At 33.9% G+C, this 11,492-nt stretch overlaps 2 protein-coding genes across 2 annotated transcripts in view; one reads left to right on the top strand and one right to left on the bottom strand.

The window, feature by feature from the left end:
- LOC111044261 (putative 1-phosphatidylinositol 3-phosphate 5-kinase) overlaps window positions 1-9,489 on the bottom strand; it is a 50,388-nt gene extending 40,899 nt beyond the window's left edge. The window contains exons 1-7 of the mRNA XM_039428887.1: window positions 9,231-9,489; window positions 6,797-6,966; window positions 5,609-5,691; window positions 4,865-4,993; window positions 3,609-3,798; window positions 2,549-2,804; window positions 831-1,037 (exon numbers count right to left, since the gene is read on the bottom strand). Coding sequence (XP_039284821.1) covers window positions 831-1,037; window positions 2,549-2,804; window positions 3,609-3,798; window positions 4,865-4,993; window positions 5,609-5,691; window positions 6,797-6,914 — 983 coding nt within the window. The 5' untranslated portion in view covers window positions 6,915-6,966; window positions 9,231-9,489. The remainder of the gene's footprint in view (window positions 1-830; window positions 1,038-2,548; window positions 2,805-3,608; window positions 3,799-4,864; window positions 4,994-5,608; window positions 5,692-6,796; window positions 6,967-9,230) is intronic.
- Window positions 9,490-9,693: 204 nt separating this feature from the next.
- On the top strand, window positions 9,694-11,282 carry LOC111044268 (suppressor of cytokine signaling 4). The gene has a single exon (XM_022329360.2). It carries the CDS (start codon window positions 9,945-9,947, stop codon window positions 11,118-11,120), a length of 1,176 nt encoding a protein of 391 aa, XP_022185052.2. The 5' UTR covers window positions 9,694-9,944; the 3' UTR covers window positions 11,121-11,282.
- The last annotated feature ends 210 nt before the right edge of the window (window positions 11,283-11,492 follow it).

The raw sequence follows: 11,492 nt of genomic DNA on the forward strand, positions 1-11,492 counted from the left end.
GCCAATACAGAAATTAAAAACATTCAAAGAGTCAATAACTTGTTCGGCCTATGTAGCCGGGAGACATTTCTGTGTCCGGCCTGCAAAAACTGAGCTTCAAATTGAGAGTTCAAAATCCACTCATAACGTAATGCACAATAACACTTTCATTTTAAGGTTGGAATACATTTTTATTCTTGCCTTTGAAATTTCTACATGGGAAATTCACTTCGAAAAAAACTTTTTGTTCTTAAAACCTAAAATTGTTCCAAAGCCTCAAACAAAGGAACAAATTATATAAATCTTAATGGAAATTTCTTCCTCTTTCTAATGGTATTCTTCGAATTAGATTATGACAAATAATTTTCTAGTTATTGCAATTTTTCAAAAATCTCGAAAAATCTATAAACTTCGAGAACTAAGGTCGATATAAGGAAATTTCACTGGTCATTTTTTGTTGAAAATTTTATGTAGAATCTATGATCTTCGCCTGTTACATCATTCGTGGGACACTCTGTATATATTTTTGGACGGAAATTGAAACTGAATTTTCAACAGTAAAAACATAATATTTTTTTGACATGTTATTCATTATCAAAATTTAGAAGATTAATAGTTTTGGGCCAAGCCTGTTGTACTTTCCCAATCATATTCATATGATTTGTAATTGTATGGCTACTAATAAATAGAATAAATAGTTATAATGACACTGTCAACGCCATAGTTATAATAATGAGCAACTTTATAGTATTGTATTCGATAACACTATTCATAGTACACAGTACATTCGATAAAAAATGAAGACTCATCATTGTACAGAGAGGAACTAGTAGTACTTTGATGGTGATTACCTGACAACGACTTTGTTGTGTTTGAGCAGCCATTCGACGAGTTCGCTGCCGGAGAAGCAAGTCTGGTGGACTCGCTTCTGAATGGTGAGCTCGACCACCAGCCCATTGCACGGGTTGGCCAGTTCCTCGTGTAGCAGCCGAAGTGATCGGGAGCTCTGCAGGATCCGACATCTCTCTTCGATCGCAAGGCAGTTGCCAGAATGCACCCTGGAATTAAATTTGATAATATGAAAAATATTATGTTAAATTGAATTGAAGTTGATATGAAATAAAAAATGAGAAATAGTTGAAAATGTTATTTCAGCATATTAATCAAATCGCATAAATGTATTATGGAAGAAGAATATAAGTAATATACAATAATTAATAATTAATGAGTAATAATTGTATGTATGTGTATGAGTAAATTATTGCTTGTTTTCTTTTTGGCAATAAATTATTTTGATTTGAAAAAAATACAGATTTGATGCATGGAATTCCTTATAACCTACACATTATTTATTAGGTTGAATAGATTATTTGAATCAAATGCAGTAGTGAAACGATGCTTCTGTCAACATTTTCTTGTAATAGATCAAAGCGATAATAATATTCGCATGATGTGGAATTTTCAAGGCACTACACATACATAGTATATTGTTAACTTTTTTGGTGAGGGCAACTCGTATTTATTTGTAAATTAAAAAATCAAAGTAGCCTTTTTAAGCATTATTCTATTACTGACAGTATATTGTATATTCTTTGACAAGGCTTATATATCTTTTGATACTAATAGTGTCAATTTTTGTATCTCAAGCCGATTACTGTCGGTTATTACTGTTTTGGCCAGGTGAGAGAGTAAGAATGGCAAGGAATCAAGATCTATAAATACAGGTCATGACACTCGTGTTCCTTATGGAGCGGCCATTTTATGGGGTCTTTATGGCGGTACATTTGAAAATCCAATCTGCTCTTAACAAGATCATGCATTATGCTTTTTAAAAACAATATTATGGTTCAGATAATATGTAAATTCAGGTTTTCGATTTTTTAATAATGAAATTTAATAATAAATGGTTCAATAATTCATTTTTTCAGTTCTTATTCTTGTAACATGTTATGATTCATGAGGAATTGGGACAAAAGGCAAACCTCAAAAAGAGTTTTAAGTTCCCAATCTAAAAATCAACAATTCAGTTCAAAGTTGGAATCTAAATAATAATAATAATATTATTATTATTATTATTATTATTATTATTATTATTATTATTATTATTATTATTATTATTATTATTATTATTCTGTGGAAAGAATTTATTGTACAATTCAAAGCCTTCCTTGAACAGTATAACAAAATAACACATCATGTTGTTCAATCTATAATAATAACAGCTGAGAGATTTGAAAATTGGTGAACTAGAACTTCATAAAATGGCGATTTTGCAATGCATCACTGGATTGTGTCGTGACCTGTATTTATAAACCTTGCAAGGAATGAGAGACTACTAGCGACACATAGCTTTACGAAAAAGAACTACGTGAACTATCATTTTGAGTTAACAGTGAAATTTGAAACATAAACGCCTTATATCATGGGATATCTTATTATGCTATCTTTTCTCTATGGTATTGCTTAGGAAATATTCACATTCATGATATCAGTAAAAACCGTATTCTAATCATATTCAATATTAAACATATTTTATTCATGGTTATACGGAATAATAGTTGACATTGACCTTGCTTGAGCAAATCTCTCCTCCTGATAGGCAACAGAAGGCTTACGCCTGGCGGCATCGGCCTGCTCGCTGTGAGCCAAGGCGGCCGAGTTGGCCAGGTTGACGCCCAGGTCACTCGCCTGTAGCTCACCACCGAACTTCACCTGCAGGTCTTCTTGCAACGCCCTCAGGTCGGCTGACAGGTCTGCGTTCATGTCTGCCGACTGCAGATAGGAGAGTACCACCTTGCCGCAGTATGTGCATACTCGTAGGTCACCTAAAACAAGGATTACGATTGTGATACTGTTATAACATTCTCGACAAAATACATTGATAAAAAATATAAATAAAAATCTCAGTACCCTTTTTTGAAATATTTTATCACAACATGTTTCAACATTCATGCCAAGTGATATAAAGAGACAATACATTGATAATATATTACTCGGAACCAACTTGATGTTGACAAAATCAATGACTTATTAAAACAATTTGTCGACCCAAACCCAAATACAGCATCTTGAATGCCACATGGGCGATTAACAAATGTTCGTATATGCTTGTCTTGTTGAATAAATAATTTCAATTTAAGATACAAATTTAGTTTGTTACACCATTATAAATATCCAGTAAACTGTTCACTAATTGTTTCGTAGCAGTCTAGGAAGCAGTTTACTCAAATTATTTTACAATAGAATTACTATTACCTTTTTGTAATACTAAATAATGGAACTTCCAAGTAGCCCTTTTAAAAGAAATGAATAATGAATAAATAAAATACATTTTTTACTAAAGCTGTGCTTTTAGTACCTAGTAGATTTATGTTTCTTTTATGGTATCAAATTTTCTTCAATAACCCAATATATTCTTGTTTCAAGTGATAATTGAGTAGAATATTTCTTTTTTTATTTAATCCATCAAAATTCAAAATTTATAGTTGTATGATTTTTGAACTCAAGATTGTGTTCAATTTTTTTTTTTGTAATACTAAAGTTTTTTAACAATTATGAGATTGCTATATCTCATCAAATAACAATGAATTCTGTCTTGAATAATGAAGTGAATGCTATACTAGACAGACCTGTGCAGCCCATGATTTTGCCGGGTATTTCCTGATTGCAACACCGTGAGCAGAATATCTGACCGCAGACGCGACAGTGATGTCGCCTCCGGAACGTTGTGAACTTCTCGCCGCAGTCATAGCACTCTTTGCTCACTGAGTCCGGCATCCAGTACTGCTTCAAATCCGTGTCTTTGTAAGACTGCAGACCCTGTTCAAACAGTTATTGCTTTGTAAATTAATCTCAGAAATTGGACATGTTGGCTTTCAATTATTGTGGACTCAAATTTATCAGTGAATTGAAACATCAACATGACACACCATCTGGACTGACTGTGTACTTGAATTTGGAAATTGAACTTGTTCCGGCAAATGTCTGTTGAATCCTCTCTCATTTTACATACTTATTGTTAATAAATGCATAAATTTGAAGATCATCCTCCATGTTTTGCTACAATAAATATTGCATTGAAATAGACTCCTCTTGGTAATATTGGAGAGTGGATCAAAATTAGCATTTTATGAGAATCTGTGGAAGTGCATGATATTCATGATTGTCAATAAGTATTCAAGAGTGAATGAAGAGTGCTTGAATATCATTCTAATCTCATCTTCCATCCTAGGCTATAATTATTTAAAATTTAATAATTGTTAATTATTTATACTTTATTCTAATTTAACGTTGTGAATAATTTTGTTTTGATCTGGCACCTACTGAATAACCCACGGGGTTTACCAACAATGTAAAAATGTTTTTCTGAAAAATTGATTGATTATGGATCTATCAAGAATCACTAAAATTTATGATGTTTAAAACTTGATGAACTTGTCTAAACTTTATAGAAACAATAATTATTGTTAAACGAAAATCCAAATTAAATGCTGTAAATCACCCCGAAGATTTCTGCTACCGGTACTGCAAATATTGACAACAAGGTGAACAGCAAGATGGAAATTCTATAAGCATTTATATAAACCTTTGTAATATAATTAAATTGTGATTAAGATGATTACAAATTGTTTGTCAATAAAGTAAATTTATTCCTTTCATACATTGCTGCTCAAGTGGTGGAAGGGAATATATTTGCTACAGTTCATCCATGTCTTTTTGATGAGTGTAAAAAAGACATTAAAACGTCTCATCAATCTACCTATGACATTTGATTACTTGAAAAAGTGCCTTTTCTAGCAAAAGGCCTAAAGCAATTCTAACTGATTAACCAAGTTAGTAACTAAGGTATGATGTCATAGGACGTGCATAAATTTGAAATACGTACTGAATACTTGAGAGCCAGCAAGTTGCTAATTCGTTTCAGGACATTCGGCAGGCTACGTCCATCTTTTGCAACCACGGCCAATTGATCGCTGCTATTTACATTCAAATTTAATGGTTCATTAGCTGGTTCCTGAAACAGAACACAACGAGAATAGATTATGCACTTCGTTTCATATAAAACTAAAATATCAGAAAAATACTCTAGAAACTGTTAGAATCTTACCTCCTTATACACGCACAGACTTGGATACTTATAAAAATTTGTAGGCAACAAAAACTGGTTGATTTTATTAATTCAGAAAACACAAAAGAACCAAGTTTTGTGACTGAATCTTAGGATCATGTATAAGAGTATATAAGAGTAGCGTTGTTGAACTAACTCATCTATAAGAGCAAAGGATCCTTGATTATTGGTGACTTGGCTTTAAAATAGTAGCTTTCAATCAGAAGCACATTTAATTAGACTATGCAATATGAAATTAATATGTCGGTGAGAAATAAGATGAATATAATTAAAATTTCTCAATTCTCGAAGAAGTATTTTATAAACATAAAGCTCTCATGCCTAGAATCTGAAATATCTCAGTTTCTATGTACCTCAGTCAATCAGAGTCATTGTTATATTGCGTCAGTGTCAGTATGAACGATTTTATTGTATACTATGATATAGCATTGTTTTTATCTATGACGATATTGTATTAAATAGCCTTTTAATGAGAAAAATATGTATAAATAGTTGAATTACCGAAGAATCCCACTTGGCTCCAGAAGCGGAATTTGCTTCAGCCTTATTTTCCACGGGTGCATTGGATGCAGTTTTAGAGTCATCTGAAAAATTAATATAAATTTACGTTTAATTTATATAATATATTAATTTTATCTTTAAAAAAATAAGTATTGGAAGATCCGGATTTTTATTTCGTCATTTTGAAAAATTCGATGGTTTGTTTTGGATGGATGTGTAAAGTACACAATATTTTATAGTACGTATGTTGTATGACATTTGTTCTACATTGTATGAATCACGTTAATTTAAGCTAATTTAGGCAATACTGAACATACTTGAAAGAAGATGAAAAATTATGGAAAACTTGAATAATTCAAAAATGATTGAAAGCAAAAAACTTCTATCTATAAGGTCTGAAGAGTTGACATCTCTGTATTATTAAGACGGCTCAATAATATGAATGATGATTTATGCGAAAAGTACGGATGAATCATCAGCAAAAATTACAATGAAAGTATTAATTTTCTAATAAACATGTTCGATAATCATCTTTCCTCGCTATTCGGGTGATACTCCTCCATCTTAGGATGATAACTATAGGCTATACAGGTATGTTTATAAGCGTAAGATACTAAACAGTTTAAAAATAATAATAATTATTATTATTATTTGAATAAAGACAATAGATGATAAGAAAAACAATTTATTAGAGATTGACAATGGTGTAACAACCGAAACCGGACTTTCCACTTTCTATAAAATCGGTGATTTTGACAATTTCTTATTCTTTTAATCTATTATGAATAATTATCACAATACCCGCTGTACTAATTATATTAATGTACAATACCCGATACCCGCACAATCGTGGGTTCGAGTCCCGCCAGATACATGAATCATTTCTCCATCTCTCATCTCATTAGCCATGCACATGTGGGCATCATCCAGCAAAAAACAACTAGGCTATCTAATTTGGAAAGAGTTTACAAAGACAAGAGCACATATTTATTTATTTATTTATTTGTGGATACAATATTACAAATCATATAAAATAATAATATGATTGGGTAGGAACAACACGCTTAGCCCAAAACTATTCCATTCCCAAATTTTGATAATGTTACATGTCCATAAAAATATCGACCTATAGTATTCAGTCAAAGATAATTAAAGTATTATTAAGGAAAGATTAAAAATCATACTTACTTCCACTTCTTTTGAAGAATCTCGAAAGCAGATGAGTGAATCGCGGGGAATCTTCTGGTTCAGGAGAAAGTGGAGCAAATTCAGTAAGTTCTGTAGTTGAATTCAAATTTTTATTCATTCTGGTGTTGTTTTGTTTCTCTTCCTATCAGAGTTGCAAAGGAAATCTGAAACTTATAAAAGTTTCTAGTTTGAAGTAACAAGACAACTAATTGTTATGGATTCATACTTAATTGATGGGTCTATACATAATCTATTCTAACCTATTCTAATAATCGAATTCCCCTTAGACGGGATTAGGTCTAAACTATTTAAGTTATGAAAGAAATTAAGCTTCAAAAACAATTAGGAATATTCCATTCAGTAGGCTAATATTGTTGAGTGTTTCCCTGTTAGTTGAAAGTCTCCAAAACTTTTCATGTTTTTAAAAAGTGTTACTCATTTGATCAGACTGATTATAGACCTATCTCCATTCTGCCCAATGTGTCTAAGATATGATTGAAATTGTAATCTCTGAGCAGCTCCTGAATTATTGTGAGCGGTGCAGCCTGTTTGTAACCAACCACCTCAGGAATGGAGTATTATATGATTTCCCTCTAGTGAAGCTCCTTGGCTTCACTCTGGACCGTAAGCTGGGCGGGCACATTCAGGTAGTCTGTGGCAGGTTGAGCAGGGTGCTGTTTTTGCTCAGGAGCCTGAGACGATGTGTACCGGAGGCCCATCTCCGCATGTGTTACTTTTCTTTCTTTCAAAGTGTGATGGCATACGGTATCACCTTGTGGGGTGGTGCCTCTGAAGTAACAGATAATTATACTGCTGGTGCAGAAGAAGGTCATCCGGATTCTTTGTGGGGCAGAATTTTTATCATATTGTAGGCCTCTTTTTGTAAGTGAAAAGATTCTCACTGTATTCAATCTTTACATTTACAGGTCAGCTATTATAAAGGATTTCCACATTGTCCGTACTTTGCCTACCAGGGGTGATGTGCATGACCATGACACCAGAAGCAGGCTGAGGCTGGACCTGCCATATTGTAGATTGGGGAGGATCCAGAGCAGCCTCATCTACCAGCTAGCTAGAATTTCGAACAAGCTGCTAGTTTCAGCCAGGACTCTGCCAGAGATGGTCTTGAAGAGAAGACTGAGGGCTTTCCTTCAGGAGAACCCCTTTTATTCTATGAGGGAGATTTATGATTGTGATCCTCAGACTGTGAGTAAATACTTCTTGCATTAGTCTTGCTACTTCTTCTGCTTGCTGCTTTTTGTGTTTTGACGTGTATCTTTGCTCTTGACCTGTCTTATGACAGTTTTTTATGTTCTTGACTTGTTCACTTGTGGCCATACTTATGACCACGCCATGAACAGAGACTTATTATTATTATTATTAGCCAGTTTGGCTTCAAAAGTAGAGATGGTATATAGTTGAATTCAATCTTAGACAAATGTATGAGGAGTCACATTCTGTGACCTCAGCAAGGCTTTTGATACCCTTGATCATGCTGTATTAATATATAAGCTCAGATACTACGGTGTTGTGGGTTCCTTTCTAACTAATTCGATCCTACCTGGGGGGTCACAGACCGATTTAACTGGCAAATTATGTGCTCTTGGAGTTCAGGGACTGTATTAGGTGTGGAGTTCCCCAAGGCTTTGTTCTGAGGCCTCTTTTGTTTCTAATTTCAGTCAATGACATAGAACTTGTGTTCTGATAATAAATGAATCTTGATGCAATAAGTGTTGTTTGCTATGCTGATGACACTATCTTCTTTAATGCTGATCACAGTGCTAATGTGTTGAGGATAGCCATAATGGAGAAAAGGGTGTGGCGGGCTTTTTTGCAGCAGACCATTTTATGTCAACCAGAACAAGATACATTCTATCATTTTCAGCCTCAAAAATAGAGGTAAATTTGGCTTTGCCCCAGTGAGGTTTTTAGGGTTCATCTTGGAAAGGAAACTGTCATGAGCATATTTATAGCCTTTGTTGCAGGTTGAGCAGTGAGGGTTCTACCTTCTCAAGAACTTCAAGTGCAGTATTCCATGTAAATACCTTAAAATTTGCTACCTTCTCGTTTTTTCTATTATAGGTTAATTTAGAGATTTTATTCTATTTACATACCGTACCTGATTTACCTTCCTCTTTACAAATAGGCCTACAAGGCAAGATCGGTTATGTTAAAAGATATCAAGATTAATTAAGCCATGAATCAATTTGGAACCTTACTGATTTCAGTAACCCAATTCCGATTTTGATTACCAAATCTGATTAAATTCATCAAGAATCTATTATTTTTAGTGAATGAGTGAAATTAACAAAATCAAGGCCAACATGTTTTTGCCGTTTTAATTTAATAATAATAAAACAGTTTCACATTCAAAAATAAATTTAATTTTCTTAATTCAGATTTAGTTTTTAGTAAACATAATATAACAACTTACCTTCGAATGTCAAATAGTAACACAGAAGAGTTCAGGTTATATAAATTACAAATTTCCAACACCAACAACTTCTAAATTCAAAAAAAATCCATTCCATTGAAGAAAAATAATGTCGGAGGAAAACAACAATTATTTCTGGTTCCCATATTATCTTCTTATTAAATATAAAATAAACAGCCGAATGACACCTAACCAAAAATATTTAGCTTTTTAGTTTAGGTTTTCACTTGACGATGACGACTTGACAGGATCAGACAGAAAATACAGAATTACAGAACAGATGATCGCAGACGGTTGATCGTTTGTGGTTTGTAGAAGCATAGCGCACATCGAGAAGAGCCCTGACTGTGTCAAAAAAAACATTTGTATAAATAGAAACTACGGACCTTCTCGTGATACGCTTGGTACATTCATTGTCCTTGACTAGAAGCGATCAGCTGGTAATAAACATCTGTTTATGAAACAGCTGATTGTTCTTGCACTTTTCGCGTTCTCGGATTCAATTTCAGTCAGATTCAGGATGCAAGAATCAGGATGAATTTAGGAATTGAGATGGACTTCTGCCCTCATTTAATTTTGAATCCTCATCTTAATACTGTTTTTGTATTAATAAATTGTGCGTAGTAAACTTGTGGAAGTCGGAAACGTTTTGTTTGTGAAAGTGTCGGGATGTTTCAAGTTTTCTAAAAATCTGCAAGATTCCTGTTGTTAGTGATGGCGTCTGCTCCTTTATCAGCGAAAGAACAAAAGAAAGGATTTTGTGTTATGAGCTATCTTAAAAACTACTTCCTTCGTAAAAGATCGTTACGTAGCTGCACTAGAGGATCCAACCTAACTTCAGAGCAAGAAATACCGTCAAGAGAACTTAGCGATGATCGGATCTCAGTGCAGTTGAAATGTATAAACACTATCAACGGGTCTTGTGCAAAACCAAAAGAGTTTGGAAAATTAAGCTTTTTCCAATCACAAACTGAAATAAAAACAAAGTTAGAGCTTGAATCGGAATCGATAAATTCCAGCCATTCTTTGCATCAAGAATTATCCTTGATGACAAGTAGTCCTTCCGAACAACTGCCTAATTTGACTAATTCTAAAATCTGTGAATGCAGTGACAAAACTTCTAATGAGAGTTCATTGCCTCAAGAAGCTCCAGTTTTACAGAATAGTGCGGTAACTGAATCTATCGATCCTAACATGTGCAATACAGAAGAAAGTAATCCAATTGTAATTAGTCAATTGCCTTCAGTTTGTAACTCTGCGTGCCTTACTGAAGATTCTACTAACCAAGATGATAAAAAGACAATCGAATTAGTCGATAATGCGACTGATCCTATAAACACACAGTTGAAAGTGGAGGACACTCTTTCTCCGTCCTCGGATCTCAAACTTCCTGGTGTGGGTTCAGAGTTATCTAAGCTGTCAAAATATGGCTGGTATTGGGGACCAATCACACGTCGTGATGCCGAAGAAAAACTGAGGAACGAGCCTGATGGTGCTTTTCTGGTCCGCGACTCCTCGGCTGATCGCTACCTTTTCAGTCTCAGTTTCAAAAGCTCCGGTAAACTACTCCATACTCGAATTGAATATAGTCAAGGTTTGTTCAGTTTCTATCAGCAACCGGAACAAGAAGGGTTTCCCACAATTTGGGAATTGATAGAACATTCGGTATCATTTTCAAAATCCGCTGTATTTTGCTACTCTATGCCAACAAATTTCAATCACCCATCATTCCCAGTGCGCCTGACAAAGCCGATCTCAAGATTTATGCACGTTAGATCACTTCAACATCTTTGCAGATTCGTCATTCGGCAGTGCACCAGAGATGATAATTTACAACATCTGCCGCTACCAAACGTTTTAAAAGAATATGTTCAAGCTGGACACTATTAACCTGGACATTGAAAAATAATCATACTTTTTTATTCAATGATGTATTTTTACTCCAGTAGTTACCATGAATTTGGTTCGAATCTATTTCTATCTGTATATGTACTCTAAAAGATGTTTTGCTCTCAAAGAGATTTTATTAATATAATACTTTGTACTTGAATACTTCATTATTTCATATCAAGTACCTTAACGCAAAATCCGCCGCCTTCAAACAATACGTTTGAATATTGTAGTCTAGTTGAGATGACTAGTGTGCCTAGAAACTGTTCCCAGATTTTTTTATTTTGAAGTCATAAACATGATACTATTAGTTGAGATTTTTTCACATAAACATCGAGTGAGATGACTGGCGAAGGACTGAGAAGGTTTACA

This window comes from Nilaparvata lugens, chromosome 5 (genome assembly GCF_014356525.2).
Source record: "Nilaparvata lugens isolate BPH chromosome 5, ASM1435652v1, whole genome shotgun sequence".
In the NCBI taxonomy this organism is placed as follows: domain Eukaryota; kingdom Metazoa; phylum Arthropoda; class Insecta; order Hemiptera; family Delphacidae; genus Nilaparvata; species Nilaparvata lugens.